Raw genomic sequence first — 16,508 nt, forward strand, 5'->3', positions numbered from 1 at the left:
AAGGGTTCTAATTGGTTCCCTGTTTCTATTTAAACCAAGCAGAGGAACAGGAAGTTGTCTCTGCAGCTGGGTTTTTATATGCTTAAGACTGCCTTTGCTGCACTACCTTCTACCTGACTCTGACTGCCTACCGGTATCCTGACCTGGCCTGCTTCTTGACCCTGACTCCCACTCTCTGCCCTCTGATCTCCTGGTAATCTTACTCTGCCTAACTTCTGACTCTTGGTTCGCCCTATGGGCTCTCAGATGCCAGCCTCCTGATACCCACATCCGGCCTGCCTCCTGATTCCGGAACCCCGCTCCAACCACTATGTCAGACTGCCCACAACCCGGTCAGGACACTTTACTGAAAAATGTGCCCATCGCAGAAATCTGCAGGACTGCAGCTTAGTCCTCTGTTCACATGTTCGTCAAGCATTACACCATCTTACCTACTTCCAGTGTTTGCCAATGTGTTTGCGGCTCAAGGATTGGACTCCTCAGTTACCAAAGGACCCATACAAAAAAAAACAACCTGTGGAAGAGATCATCTTCGACCCCGAGGGATCACCGCCACTGGGTGCTTCATCTACCGTCCTCCTTCCCCTCTATATGGCGGTGGATTCATGTCTCCCTGTATGCTCTCATAGAGGAGCATAAGGAGCTTCTTTGCGGAGTCATGAGCCTGCAAATACTGCTTTTTAGTCTCTGATCAAGAGTGCACGGGCACAGGCATGTCCTACAGTGGAGTACCCATAGTGACAAAATATCTTGAAGAACTCAAGTTACTGTACAGGTATGCAACCTCTGCTTTTTGGACTCCCACATCAGTTTCTGTCACTATTCATGATCCCCACTACCTAAGTGTTCATCATTCATCAGTCCCTCATCCCCGCTCTATCCTCCGTCCATAAATTCTTTAATCCTCCATTATGCCCTTTGTTGTTCCCGTGACCTTATCCCCTCTGCACAATTTCTTCTTTCCCCTTATACTCCCATTCTCCCACCCCAAAAATGTAATCATTATCCTGTATAATTTACCAAAGTAACCATACAATCTTAGCTACGCCCACCCTGCTACCCTACCATTTATTTTTTCATTTTTTTCTGTTCTTAGATTGTAAATTATTATTAGCAATAAAATTTACTGTGTGATACTTCTAAGTCAATATTGGTTTGTGAATTATGACTACTACATTTTATGTCTATTTTGTCATCTTAACATTGCATTAATGTAAGTTTTTGCAATTAATTTCCTATTTTTATTTAACAAAAGAGAAAAACTGTTGCATTAACGTACTTTATTGAATTTAAGATTTTTTTTAAAAAAAGGATTAGAGTTAGCCTTCTGATTTTTTCTATTTTCATGTTTTGCTGTATTGTAGGGAGACACGGCCTCCCGCAGAAGAACAAACTGGTAGTAAGAAAACTGCACATAAGATAAAATATCTTAATTGGAAAGCAAAACATAAAGAACACAGTAAAGTTTTGCCTAATCAACATACTTTGCCTGTGGTAGGTGCATGGGAATTTGAACGTGATGATGATGAATATGTTAAGTTCTTAGATCTCTTTTTGAGTTACATGCTTGAAAGAGACTTTGTTAATTGCAGTGATCCTGGGATTCCTTTTCTGACCAGCTTTTCTGAACTCCTTAGAGAACATGAACTACACTCTCTCCTTTTTGATGTTCATACAACACTGAAACGTCGACAGGGTAAAACAAATAGTCAGAATGTGTTTAGAGCTGGTTGCTGCTATGCTGTTACTCTTGCATCTTGTGATTCCAAACCAGCTTCCTTGTGTAATGAAAAGCAAAAACATTTGGAAAACCAAATGTCTGTTTCAGTTCTACAACCAGCAGACTCCTCGGTGTGTGACTCAGTGAATGGAGTAAAGAAATACATGGGAAAGGAAGGTTTATTTGGTCTAAACCACCTGTCGGTTTACAGAGCACAAGATAAAAAGCAAGAAATAACTATTACACCCATAACCCAGACCTTGTCTGACCATGCTTGTTCTAATATACAAACTTCAGTGACTTGTAAATATGTGTACAAAACAATTCATGTGAATGATGTTCTACCAAGAGAGGAACTTGCTCTTGAACTGAAGAACAAATTTAGCAATATTGCAAGACTGCTTGAATGGATGATCAGATGGTCTGATAGGAGATTGCTATGTGATACCAACAAAATAGAGCCATTTCAAGAGAGCCGCCCAATGATTCATGTGAAAACATCAGCAGCTGCTATACTTACATCATTATGGCTTTTAGGACGACCCTACTGTGATGAATCGCAAGCTAGGATCACTAGTTTTAAGGTAAGGGGATTGAATAAGTATTTAGCAGAGAGAGCTAGGATTGTAATTAAACTTAAAATATTATGCATTTGTGTATTTTTAATTCCTTTTTACATGCATGAATTTAAAAGTAGAGATTTTAAAATGCAGTATATAATTTTACTTTTTCCCATGCCTTTTAAAAAAATATTCATCTAATGTAGACACTAATCCTGCAAGTTATCCCATGCATCTGTGCAAAACCCTATTTAAATTAGAGGAGCTCTGAGTAGCAGCAGTGGTTTGCAGGATCATCGCTTAATTTTGATTGGGTATTTGTTTATTTTTTTGGCCGTTGAAAAATAATTCTCTACTGACATTGAATATTTTAAATCTTTTTTCCTAATATTGCACCCCATTCTGTCACCTAAACACAGGTGTTTTGTTTTGTTCTGTTTTGCTTAAGAGTATTTTAAATATGCTCAAAATATTAAGGATGTTAATTGATGTTCAGTGTCACATAAGTAGTCAGCACCTTGCAAAAATGGGTGCACAATGAGCAGAGCTATGAATATGGTAAAACAAATAGGAAAGAAGTGTGAGTAATTTCCATTACTTGAGAAGATTGACAGCAATTTTAGATAACTGAAATCCATGTAAAAGATTTCATATATATGTTTCTGTAATTTCCTAAATTACAACAGGAATGCCTGTAACTTAAACATATTACCTGCTAAAATCATAACAAGACTGAGGGGGCCAGAATCCTAGGGGATAGTGAATTGACTCACCAGAAAGCATTAAATACCATATATTTGACCTTGTTGAGGAACAAATTTTAGATAAATGTTGACAACCAGGTTATATTTTATCTCAGTGAAAAGATTTGCCATGTCAAAGTGATGACTAGTAATAGCAAAAAACAGCATCACATAGTCTTTAAACCAACAGATTTACTGAACGCAATGTGAATGCTTGAGACTTTTACCTTCTAGCTGCATTCCAGGTAAAGATTAGAATACTGAGTATCAACCTCTCTATAAAGAGTTGCTAGGAAGAGATAAACATTCCAAGAGTGCTGGAGTTCCTTCTGTGAGGCATTTTTATGGGTGAGAAGACTTGTGTTGTAGATACAGCTCTATTGTCTGTTGTGAGATCTATGTAATTTATCTAGATATTACTGTATTTGAGTAGACACTTGAAAATGTTGGCTTTAGTGTCCAGTTTTGGTTATGTTGTTTGAAGAAATGTATAATGTTTTCTTCCTGAAAGGTTTTTAAGGTCTGGCTTGACAAAGCACTGGCTGGGATGATTTAATTGGGGATTGATCCTGCTTTGAGCAGGAGGTTGGACTAGATGATCTCCTGAGGTCCCTTCCAACCCTGATATTCTATGATTCTATGATAATAAGTTTGAAAAGAGTACAGCAGAGAGCAACTAGATGGATAATCAAGGGAAAAGGCTCATATGAGGCTTATTTAGCTTTGAAAGAGATTATTAAGATTTTACATATTTAAACTAGCTAAGTGCTATTATAAAGTTAATTTTGAATTTCTCCATGATGTTACTGGATAGGTCAGAACCAGACATTCTAGGTTTAAAATAAAAGGAAATATATATATAAGAATAATTTGATATACAGTAACTCCTCGCTTAATGTTGTAGTTATCTTCCTGAAAAATGCGACTTTAAGCGAAACGATGTTAAGCAAATCCAATTTCCCCACAAGAATTAATGTAAATGGTGGGGTTTTAGCTTCCAGGGAAACTTTTTTCACCAGACAAAAGTCTCTCTCTCTCTCGCTCGCGCTATGTGTGTGTGTGTGTGTGTGTGTGTGTATATATATATATATATATATATATATATATATACACACACACACACACACTCACTCACTCTTTCTCAGTTTTAAACAAACAATTTAATACTGGTACACAGCGATGATGATTGTGAAGCTTGGTTGAGGTGGTGAAGTCAGAGGGTGGGGTATTTCCCAGGGAATGCCTTACTGCTAAATGATGAACTAGCAATCGGCTGAGTCCTCAAGGGTTAACCCATTGTTGTTAATGTAGCCTCACATTCTACAAGGCAGCACGAATGACGGGAGGGGAGACAGCATGGAAGACAGAGACAGACACTCACACCATGTGTAAGAGAGAGAGATGCGCATTGCCCCTTTAAGTATGCTGACCTCACTCTAAGTACACTGCCTTTTTAAGTAGATCAGCAAGTTGAGACAGCAGCTGCTGCCGGCAAGCTCCCTCTGTCCTGAGCCCTGTCGTGTGTCTCCCCTCCCCGCCCCCCCGATCTATGGAGATGGGGTAAGTGCGGGGGAGGGGGACACCCTGACATTAACACTCCCCCCCCCCCCCCCCACACACACACACAGCAAGCAGGAGGCTCCTGGGAGCAGCTCCAAGGCAGAGGGCAGGAGCAGTACATGCAGGGCCGGCTCCAGGCACCAGCTTGTCAAGCAGGTGCTTGGGGCGGCCACTCCAGAGAGGGGCGGCACGTCCAGCAATTCGGCGGCAATTCGGTGGATGGTCCCTCACTCCGGCTCGGAGCGAACGACCTCCCGCCGAATTGCAGCTGCAGATCGCGATTGCGGCTTTTTTTTTTTTTGGCTGCTTGGGGCAGCCAAAACCCTGGAGCCGGCCCTGAGTACATGGCAGTGGGGGAGGGACAGCTGAACTGCTGGCAATTGATAGCCTGCTGGGCGGCTGCCGCACAGGGAACTTAGGGGAACGGGGAGCTGATGGGGGGCTGCTGGTCCATCCTGGTTCCAAGCCCCCACCAGCTAGCTCCAATGGGCTGCTTTTCCTGCAAGCAGTGGACAAAGCAGTCGGCTACCAAACAAAGTTATAAGGGAGCATTGCACAACTTTAAACGAGCATGTTCTCTAATTGATCAGCAACGTACCAACGTTAACCGGGACGACTTTAAGCGAGGAGTTACTGTAATTATAAATGGTAAATAGGTATAGTGAATTCTTGTTCCCAAATTCTTTCATAGTTTGAATCAAGTATGAACATTTTTAAGCAAAGTTGAATGTCTGTGGAATTTATCAAATAACTAGATTAAGGATGTATTAGTCATTTTTGAAGTTAGGAGTAACAAATCCAAAATGTGATTCAATCAGGGTTTTTTTTCTTTTTGTTTAGCATTCTTTCCCCTTCTAGATAAAGTAGATTGTTTTATTTGCGTCATCTCTTTTCCTCTAACACAAATGCACAGATGACTAAAGTATCACCAAAATGTTCCAGACACCAAAGATGTTTCTGAATGCTTGTGGTTATACACAATGTTGGAGCTGTTTTTTCTACTTCTGACATTATTTCCAGTAATAACTAACAGTTTGAATTTAGCACAAGATTTTATTGCTGATGCACAAAACCAAATGTATTTTTTCTGCCCATTCAGGTGCATGTAGTATGAAACAATTTTTAATTATTACATAGTATTAATGATAGTGACTATATAATAACTATAGTGACCATATACTGACTATTTACTGGTCACATACTGTTTTGCACAGGAGTCCTTGCCTCATTCAGTGCTCAGGTTGGATGGGAAAGGAGGCAAAACTCAGATGGCAGAGGCAACCATAAATCTGGCATTTTTTTTTAACTATATGAAATCTGTAATAACTTCAGCCTGTAAAATTACATCTGGAGAAAAGGATGTGTAGTTAAGCAAAAATGCAACATATGAAATAGGTGGTGTTTTTAACTAGAAAGACTTTTGAATGTGTGTTTTGGGTTTTGTTTTATTAGAGTCCAGATTATCAGTACCTAATGAACTCTGCATCCCTACCAGAAACTAGACCCAAGATACAGAAAGAAAGCAGTATGGATACAGGCCGTTCTCCAGCAACAGAAATGCCACATGCTGTCCAGGATGTAAATGCTTACGATGAACTTTGTGAAAATGTTTTAGGGTAATATTTTAATTAGAACACTCAAGTTGATGTAATTGCTCAGCTAAGCAGGAAACATTGGCATACTACATATAAATCGTATCTTCTTGATTTACAGCCATATTCTGCTTTCATATATATATTCAAAGTTGTTTAAGGCAATTGGAGTTGTAGGTAGGTTGCAAGGGAGTGTAGTGGGAGCAGAATTTGATCCTTATTTGTTAATTATAGTCTTTACTCAGCAAAGATTTCTGTGCATATATAAATAAATAATTCCACTGAGGCATAACTGAACTTGTTCTTTTCTATATTATGCTAATATGTATCCGTTTTGTAACCAGATCCATTGTGCAGTTTACACATTCCTTTTTGTTATTTATATCTATTCTTTGTGTTGATGTACTTCTGCCTGGACATATTCCATATGACAGGCTGTACCATATAATTAATTTTGAGGAAGCTCAAAACTACATTGAAAAATATAAAGTACAATGAATATTCCTAATTTTTTGTTTATAAAAAAATCCAAACAACAAAAATATTAGACTTGAACATTGTTTGCACCAGGGGTATGGGCAGGAATTTAAATTTGACCACTTTTGGAGGGGCACATTAAAAACATATTAGGAGGAAATACAGGACACCCTCACTATAACAAGCCCCTGGGGATTGGCGGGGGCACAGAGTTCCTCTGGGACTAGAGGAGTTCTGTGCCCCTGTCCCAAGTCTGTGGCCCCGGGGCCGAAGGAGCTGTTAGCTCTCGCCGCAGATCTGGGCCCGGAGGAGCTCTGTTATCCTGCTGATTATTGGGTTGGCCCATGCCCATGCTTCCCCTCTCCTCCTCCCCCCCACCCTCCCGCCGTGCACGCCCTTGGTTTGCATGACTGTAGCCAAGGTTGTCTTGTAGTTTTGTTATAAACCTTGATTTTCAGAGCTTTAGAACTTGACTGTGTAAATATACACTAATCTGGAATTTGGCATTTATGATCACAGCAAAACTGCATACTTTTAGTACATTATAAAAAGATTAGTTCATGTAAAAAATCTTACCAATGTATAGGAAATGTCAGATATTTTTAATCATTTGTGTGCACTTCAATGTCGAAACTCAAATATAGAAAAAAATGGATGAGACTTACTGGTCAAACTAACAAAAAAACCAATAGTTATAGGTAAAATAAGCACAACTTATTAAATAATGAATGCACACAGCATATAGCCTCCCTATATACTTATATGTCATACATAAATGCATTATTCATTATTTTTTGTAATTTGATCCGTTGTACTACTTTACAGAATACCTACAAAAACAAAACATTCTGAAAAGAATGAAATGAATGAGAGTCATTCTGTAACTCACAGTACAGAGGAAGGAGTAATAGGTTTTGATGAAGAAGTGGGAGCATTCCTGCAGGAGGAAGTAGATGCAACTTCAGAAAATGAAGGTTTGCTCCTTTAGCAAAAATCTTCTGTTTTGTATACCATATCCCTTTATCTTCATAAAGTTGTCAACCAAGTAGTTTACTGATTGTATGCACTTTATTTTCTTTATGAATTACATCTCTTTATTTCATAGAGCTCTTTGAAGAACCATTTGGAGTTCCAAAAAGCCCCAGTATTTCTGTCAGCATTAAACCTGTACAACAACAAAAAGAGGAGGCAAGTTACTCTCTCAGATGAATGAAACAATTACTTTTAAATATTATATTCAAAATGCATAATTCCTTGTTATATATAATGGGTGGAGGCTTAAAGCACTCAGTGTTTGCCAAACTGCTCCCATTTAAGTCAATGGTACAATGCCCATTGATTTTTAACAATAGTAAAGTTAGGCCAACACTGTGCACTTTTGAAAATCTTACCCAATGTTTATAAAAAGAACTACAGGGGGGGGATTCTAGTTTAACATGCTGCTCGTAAAAATACACAGTATTCAGTACATTTAGCTCTTTGTGACTAACAGTAATCTAGTATTTATCTTCATTATAATGCAAAGTAATGCACATTGGAAAACATAAACCCAACTACACATACAAAATTATGGGGTCTAAAGTAGCTGTTACCACTCAAGAAAGAGATCCTAGAGTCATCATGGTAATTCTCTGAAAACATCTGCTCAAGTGCAGTGACAGTCAAAAAAGCTGACAATATTAGGAATCATTAGGAAAGGGATAAATAATAAAACAGAAAATATCATAATGCCACTGTAAATCCATGGTATGCCCATACTTTAAATACTGCGTACAGTTCTGATGGTCCCATCTCAAAAAAGATGAATTGGAAAAAAGTATAGAGAGAGGCAACAAAAATGATTAGGGGTATGGAATAGCTTCCTTATGAGAAGAGATTTAAAAAATTGGGACTATTCATTTTAGAAGAGAGATGACTAAAGGGGACTATGGTAGAGGCCTATAAAATCATGACTGGTGTGGAGAAAGTGAATAAGGAAGTGTTATTTATCCCTCCATATAACACGAGAACCAGGCGTCACCCAATGAAATCAATAGGCAGCAGGTTTAAAACAAACATAAATAACTACTACTTCTGTCAATGCACAATCACCTCAAACTTGTTTCCAGGAGATGTTGTGAAAGCCAAAGGTGTAAGTGGGTTCAAAAAAGAATTGGCTAAATTCATGGAGGATATGTCCATCAATGGCTATTAGTCAGGATGGCTAGGGACACAATCCCATGCTCTGAGTGTCCCTAAGCCTCTGACTGCCAGAAACTGGGACTGGACAACAGAGGATGGATTACTCAGTAATTTCCCTGTTCTTTTAATTCCCTTCGAAGCATCTGGCACCAGTCACTGTTGGAAGACAGATTACTGGGTTAGACGGACCATTGGTCTGATTCAGTATGACCATTCTTACGTTCTTATAATACATGGTGCTGTCTTTTATGACAAGTTTCAGAGTAACAGCCGTGTTAGTCTGTATCCGCAAAAAGAACAGGAGTACTTGTGGCACCTTAGAGACTAACAAATTTATTAGAGCATAAGCTTTCGTGGACTACAGCCCACTTCTTCGGATGCATATAGAATGGAACATATAATGAGGAGATATATATACACACCCACCTGTTTATGCTCTCTGTCTTTTATGTAGCACAAGTGATTATATAATGACTCCAAATCAGTTTTATTTAGTTTACAAGTACACAGATATGTCTCTTACTTCCATTTTGAAAACTTAACTTGGAATCTGCAAATAAGCTCTATTTTTTTCTGGCTCATGTATCACCACCTAAGTTCACTGTAAGCTGCACAGCCGCACAGCAGCCTATTTCATGCCACGCAGGTTCTTAGGGACCCCGCCCCTCCCTCAGCCCCAAGCTAGCCCAGTCCCCAACCTGCTGTGGCTGGGGTGGCGCAGCTCTCAGCTGGCCCCAACTCTGCTGCAGCCTGGCTCTGCTGTGGCGGCCCGGCCCAAACCCAGCCGCGGCTGGGGTGGCCAGGCCGGGTGTGGCTCCAGGCGCAGCCGGAGCAGAGTGGCGCGGCCGGAGCAGCGCGACCCAGCCCTAGGTGCAGCCCAGCCCAGTTGCAGGTGCACCCAGGGTGGCGCTGCGCGGACCTGGGCGCGGCTGGGGCGCTCCTCCCCTGGCCGAAACCAGCCCCGGCCTGGACCTGCTGGGTCCTATCCTGCAGCCCCAGCCCCAGAGCTGCTGCGGGGAGAGAGAGCTGGGGGGAAGTCCTCTCTTTTCTCACCGTAGCCCCGGAGCACCCTCCTGCACCCTAAACTCCTCATCCCTAGCTCCACCCCAGAGCCCACACCCCCAGCTGGCCCTCACACCTCTGCACCCCAAATCTCTGCCCCAGCCCTGAGCCCCCTCCCACACTCCGAACTCATCGGCCCCACCCCCACCACATGAATTTTGTTATGTGCACCAATATGAAGGTGATGTGTCACATATCACCTCCATATTGGTGCACATAACAAAATTCATTCCACCCATGGGTGGGAAAAATTAGAGGGAACACTGATCACCACCAGTTTCAAAGATTCAGTACTAGGAAATTGGTCAAGAATTCTTTTGCTGATGTGTGAATCAGAATAGAATCTGGTTTATTTTCATATAACACTGTAAAACCAATGCAATGAACAGAATTAAAAAATATTAAAAATGTACTATTGCCCTCAATTCTGCAATGTGGCTTACTAGTGTTGGACTCTGGTGCAAAATCTTGGGCAAAATCCAGAAATAATTATTCATAGGGTTAGTCCTTTTAACTGGTAATCATTTTTTTGTTTGTTTTTTTTGCTTGTTTGTAATTGTTCTGTTTCCATGTTACCAACTGGAGTAGTAATAGGTGGATGTCTGATTAGCAAGGTGATACTGATGCACAGGCCTGATTTTGTGGCAATCTAGTGAACTGAATTTTGGAAATGTTGAAAACTCATGATAGATATTATTAAATTTAGTTAAAGAAGTCATTAGGACACCTCCTTGCATTTTCTATAGTTCTATAGCTATGCAAAAACTAGGATGTTCTAATTATTAAAAAAAAAATCTGAATTTGACCACATGGATGATTAATCAGAAATGTGTCAAAAGTCTAGGATTTTCATAATAATCTATTTAGGCAGAAGTATGCTGAAGCAAATATAAACATATTCATATGCATCTTTTTAAATTGCAGCATATCTCCACTCTAGATGTAGAATCTCCATGGGAAGAACCCATGATGGAAAAGTTAGAAGAAAAAAAAGCCAAACAAAATGGGTAAGAGAAACAGATATCATTAGCATTTCAAAAGAATTAGTTTATTACTACCTTGTTAAATTTATAAAGAGAGAGTGTATTTTCTTAATTAAAAAAAGATTTGTTCTTGTTCGTAACAACAAACTTACAGTTTCAAGCTAAATTCCACCCCCTCCCCACCCTTCCATTTCTAGTGCATGCTAATGTATTATTGCAGGGTTGGCCCTGAGTAGCAAGGTATCTACAACTGAATGCTTATTTTAAGAACAAAACAAATATGTTCTGCAGAATACAGCAGACTGTATTCTTTTGAAGAATACAGCCAACTCACTTCATTACATTATTTCAGGATTTTATTACATGATATTACATGACTGGAAAAAGGCTAATGTAGTGCCCATCTTTAAAAAAGGGAAGAAGGAGGATCCAGGGAACTACAGGCCAGTCAGCCTCACCTCAGTCCCTGGAAAAATCATGGAGGAGGTCCTCAAGGAAACAATTATGAAACACTTAGAGGAGAGGATAGTGATCAGGAACAGTCAGCATGGATTCACCAAGGGGAAGTCATGCCTGACTAACCTAATTGCCTTCTATGATGAGATAACTGGCTCTGTGGATGAGGTGTAAGCAGTGGATGTGTTATTCCTTGACTTTAGCAAAGCTTTTGATACGGTCTCCCACAGTATTCTTGCCGCCAAGTTAAAGAAGTATGGGCTGGATGAATGGACTGTAAGGTGGAGAGAAAGCTGGCTAGTTCGTCAGGCTCAACGGGTAGTGATCAATGGCTCCATGTCTAGTTGGCAGCCGGTTTCAAGCGGAGTGCCCCAAGGGTCGGTCCTGGGGCCGGTTTTGTTTAATATCTTTATTAATGATCTGGAGGATGGTGTGGACTGCACTCTCATCAAGTTTGCAGATGACACTAAACTAGGAGGCGTGGTAGATACACTAGAGGGTACGGATCGGATACAGAGGGACCTAGACAAATTAGAGGATTGGGCCAAAAAAAAACCTGATGAGGTTCAACAAGGACAAGTGCAGTGTCCTGCACTTAGGACGGAAGAATCCCATGTACTGCTACAGACTAGCTAGGTAGCAGTTCTGCAGAAAAGGACCTAGGGGTCACAGTGGATGAGAAGCTGGATATGAGTCAACAGTGTGCTCTTGTTGCCAAGAAGGCTAACGGCATTTTGGGCTGTATAAGTAGGGGCATTGCCAGCAGATCGAGGAATGTGATCGTTCCCCTTTATTCGACATTGGTGAGGCCTCATCTGAAATACTGTGTCCAGTTTTGGGCCCCACACTACAAGAAGGATGTGGAAAAATTGGAAAGAGTCCAGCGGAGGGCAACAAAAATGATTAGGGGTCTGGAGCACATGACTTATGAGGAGAGGCAGAGGGAACTGGGATTGTTTAGTCTCCAGAAGAGAAGAATGAGGCGGGATTTGATAGTAGCCTTCAACTCCCTGGAGGGGGGTTCCAAAGAGGATGGAGCTCGGCTGTTCTCAGTGGTGGCAGATGACAGAACAAGGAGCAATGGTCTCAAGTTGCAGCGGGGGAGGTCCAGGTTGGATATTGGGAAACACTATTTCACTAGGAGGGTGGTGAAGCACTGGAATGCGTTACCTAGGTAGGTGGTGGAGTCTCCTTCCTTGGAGGTTTTTAAGGCCCGGCTTGACAAAGCCCTGGCTGGGATGATTTAGTTGGGAATTGGTCCTGCTTTGAGCCTAGACCTCCCCCACTGCAACTTGAGACCATTGCTCCTTATTCGGTCATCTGCCACCATTGAGAATAGCTGAGTTCCATCCTCTTTGGAAACCCCCTTCCTGTAGAAACCTCATCAGATTTGTTTTGGCCGTATTCTCCAATTTGTCTAGGTCACTCTGGACCCTGTCCCTACCCTCCAGCATATCTACCTTTCCCCCCAGTTTAGTATCATCTGCGAACTTGCTGGGGGTGCAATCCATCCCATCATCCAGATCATTAATAAAGATGTTGATCAAAACCGACCCCTGGGTACTCCGCTTGATTCCGGCTGCCAACTAGACATTGAGCTGTTGATCACTACCCATTGAGTCCAACAATTTAGCCAGCTTTCTATCCACTGTATAGTCCATTCATCCAATTCATACTTTTTTAACTTGCTGTGAAGAATACTGTGGGAGACCGTATCAAAAGCTTTGCTAAAGTCAAGATATATCATGTCCACTGCTTTCCCCATATCCACAGAGCCAGTTATCTCATCATAAAAGGCAATCAGGTTGGTCAGGCATGATTTGCCCTTGGTGATTCCATGTTGACTGTTCCTGATCACCTTCCTCTCCTCCAAGTGCTTCAAAATGGTTTCCTTGAGGACTTGCTCCATGATTTTTCCAGGGACTGAGGTGAGGCTGACTGGTCTGTAGTTCCTCAGGTTCTCCTTCTTCCCTTTTTAAAATATGGGCACTATATTTGCCTTTTTCCAATCATCCGGGACCTTCCCCCAAGCGCCACGAGTTTTCGAAGATAATGGCCAATGGCTCTGCAATAACATCAGCCAATTACCGAAGCACCCTTGGATGCATTAAATCTGTACCCATGGACTTGTGCATGTCCAGCTTTTCCAAATAGTCCTTAACCTGTTCTTTCACCATTGAGGCCTGCTCACCTCCTCCCCATACTGTGTTGCCCAGGACAGCAGTGTGGGAGCTGACCTTGTCTGTGAAGACCGAGGCAAAAAAAAGCATTGAGTACTTCAGCTTTTTCTACATCATCTGTCACTAGGTTGCCTCCCCCATTCATTAAGGGCCCCACAGTTTCCCTGACCCTTTTCTTGTTGCTAACAAACCTGTAGAAACCCTTCTTGTTACCCTTCACATCCCTTGCTTGCTGCAACTCTAGTTGTGTTTTGGCCTTCCTGATTACACCCCTGCATGTTTGAGAAATATTTTTATACTCCTCCCTAGTCATCGATCCAAGTTTCCACTTCTTGTAAGCTTCCTTTTTGTGTTTAAGATCACAGAAGATTTCACTGTTAAGCCAAGCTGGTCGCCTGCCATATTTGCTATTCTTTCTGTACAATGGGATTTATTCCTGCGCCCTCAATAAGGCTTCTTTAAAATAAGCCAGCTTTCCTGGACTTCTTTCCGCCTCATATTAGCCTCCTTAAGGAATCGTATCAGTTCCCTCAGGGAGTCAGTCTGCTTTTTGAAGTCCAGGGTCCATATTTTGCTACTCTCCTTTCTCCTTTTGTGAGGATCCTGAACTCAACCACTTCTACTTCCCCTACCAATTATTCCCTGTTTGTATGCAGCAGGTCTAGAGGAGAACAGCCCCTGGTTGGTTCCTCCAGTTGTTGCACCAGGAAGTTGTTCCCAACACTCTCCAAAAACTTTCTGGATTGTCTGTGCACTGCTGTATTGCTCTCCCAGCAGATGTCAGGGTGATTGAAGTCCCCCATTAGAACCAGGCTGTGTTCTGGAAACTTCAGTTAATTGTCTGAAGAAAGCCTCGTCTACCTCATCCTCCTGGTCCATAGCAGATGCCCACCACGACATCACCCTTGTTGCTGTCTCTTCTAAAATTAACCCAAAGACTCTCAACAGGCTTTTCTCCAGTTTGATATTGGAGCTCTGAGCAGTATACTGCTCTCTTACATCAATGATTTAGATAATGGCATAGAGAGTAAACTTATAAAGTTTGTGGGTGATATCAAACTGGGAGGGATTGCAAGTGCTTTGGAGGATAGAATAGGATTAAAATTCAAAATGATCTGGACAAACTGGAGAAATGGTCTGAAGTAAATAGGATGAAATTCAATAAGGCAAATGCAAAATACTCCACTTAGGAAGGAAAAATCAGTTGCACACACATAAAATGGGAAATGACTGCCTAGGAAGGAGTACTGCGGAAAGGGATCTGGAGGTCATAGTGGATCACAAGCTAAATATGAGTCAACAGTGTCACACTGTTGCGCAAAAAAAAAAAAAAAAAAAGGGCAAACCTAATTCTGTGATGTATTAGCAGGAGTATTGTAAGCAAGACACGAGAAGTAATTTAATTCTTCCACTCTCGGTGCTGATTAGGCCTCAACTGGACTATTGTGTTCAGTTCTGGGTGCCGCATTTCAGGAAAGATGTGAACAAATTGGAGAAAAGGCCAGAGAAGAGCAACAAAAATGATTAAGGGTCTAGAAAACATGACCTGTGAGGGAAGGTTGAAAAAATTGGGTTTGTTTAGTCTGGAAAAGAGAAGACAAGAGGGGACATAACAGTTTTCAAGTACATAAAAGGTTGTTACAAGGAGGAGGAAGAAGAATTGTTCTTCTTAACTTCTGAGGATAGGACAAGAAGCAATGGGTTTAAATTGCAGCAAGCGAGGTTTAGGTTGGGCATTAGGAAAAACATCCTAACTGTTAGGGTGGTTAAGCACTGGAATAAATTTCCTAGGGAGGTTGTGGAATCTCCATCATTGGGGAGTTTTAAGAGCAGGTTGGACAAACACCTGTCAGGGATGGTACAGATAATACTTAATCCTGCCTTGAGTGCAGGGGACTCCATGTATGCAGGTACTAGATGACCTCTTGAATTCCCTTCCAGTTCTATCATTCTATGTAATTATATTATAATAATAATATTAGGATTATGCATATAGATAAAATGTCCTCAATATGAATACAGTTTGTTGTAGTCTGTAAAAACTACATAGCTTTATAAAGTCTTCATTAGTATTTCATGACCATTTTAGGGTAGTATGGTTTTTCCTTTTTGTAAAATAGTGCATATAACTATCCTCAGGAGTTGCTGCATGACATTAACTTTTCCTTTTTGAAATGCACAGTTCAATCATGTTCACAGTGTCCCCTAAATGTGGGATTTTCCTTTTGTTTTGCCAAGTCAAATCAGTCCTCAGCCTTTCTGTTGCCTAGTTTTTGTGTGAATAATCAAAATCTATTCAACCATTTTGTTTGAGTCAGTTACTGATTGCTATGGAGACCAAGCATAAACAATCAACAATTATGTACTCAGCTGCAGTGTTATACAGTGATAGAAGGTACTCAATTCAGTATGCCAGAATTTTACATACAAAATCTTTCAAAAATGTTCTATTCCTTAAAAAAAAAACATAATAAAAGGTTGAAACATTTATAATAAACTTATCTTTTTGTCTTTCTTTACAGTATGACTGAGGCTGTTTCCGGCACCATTCCTCATTCATTCTGTTTAGAAATGAATGCAGATGCTCCTAGGTAAGAGAAACTGTAATGCATTATGTAGTAAATTATGGATTATTACTATTAAATTTGCAGTCTTAATATTAAGTTCAGTATTCCTTTGCAGTAAATGTATACTGTTTTCATTTACTGTACATTGTGGTATAAGACCTACAGCCACACCACTTTGTGCTGCGATCCTGTGAGATCACAGAAACTAAGCAGGTCTGGCCAGATATCTGCTACCCATTAGAGAGGGGAAAAAATGGTTCTAATTTTTAAAAATGTATTTTTACTTTTTTCCCCTAGAAAATGGTTTTTGTTTAAAAAAATAAAATAAAAATAAAAATCTCCAGAGGGGGTGAGTGCATACTGAAAACCTAAAACAAAGGATCTCTTATTTTTGCTAATGGGTATCATTTTTCATTTAGCATTTTAA

General features: G+C 40.7%; 1 protein-coding gene across 8 annotated transcripts in view; it reads left to right on the top strand.

Annotated features, from left to right (window-relative positions):
- The window catches only part of CPLANE1 (ciliogenesis and planar polarity effector complex subunit 1), a 183,073-nt gene that overhangs the window by 95,985 nt on the left and 70,580 nt on the right, over window positions 1-16,508 (top strand). For all 8 annotated transcript variants that reach the window (XM_054032044.1, XM_054032045.1, XM_054032046.1 and 5 more), the window contains 6 exons: window positions 1,365-2,304; window positions 6,036-6,199; window positions 7,478-7,626; window positions 7,758-7,840; window positions 10,820-10,902; window positions 16,037-16,105. In XM_054032044.1, coding sequence (XP_053888019.1) covers window positions 1,365-2,304; window positions 6,036-6,199; window positions 7,478-7,626; window positions 7,758-7,840; window positions 10,820-10,902; window positions 16,037-16,105 — 1,488 coding nt within the window. The remainder of the gene's footprint in view (window positions 1-1,364; window positions 2,305-6,035; window positions 6,200-7,477; window positions 7,627-7,757; window positions 7,841-10,819; window positions 10,903-16,036; window positions 16,106-16,508) is intronic.

This window comes from Malaclemys terrapin, chromosome 6, assembly GCF_027887155.1.
Source record: "Malaclemys terrapin pileata isolate rMalTer1 chromosome 6, rMalTer1.hap1, whole genome shotgun sequence".
Classification (NCBI taxonomy): domain Eukaryota; kingdom Metazoa; phylum Chordata; order Testudines; family Emydidae; genus Malaclemys; species Malaclemys terrapin.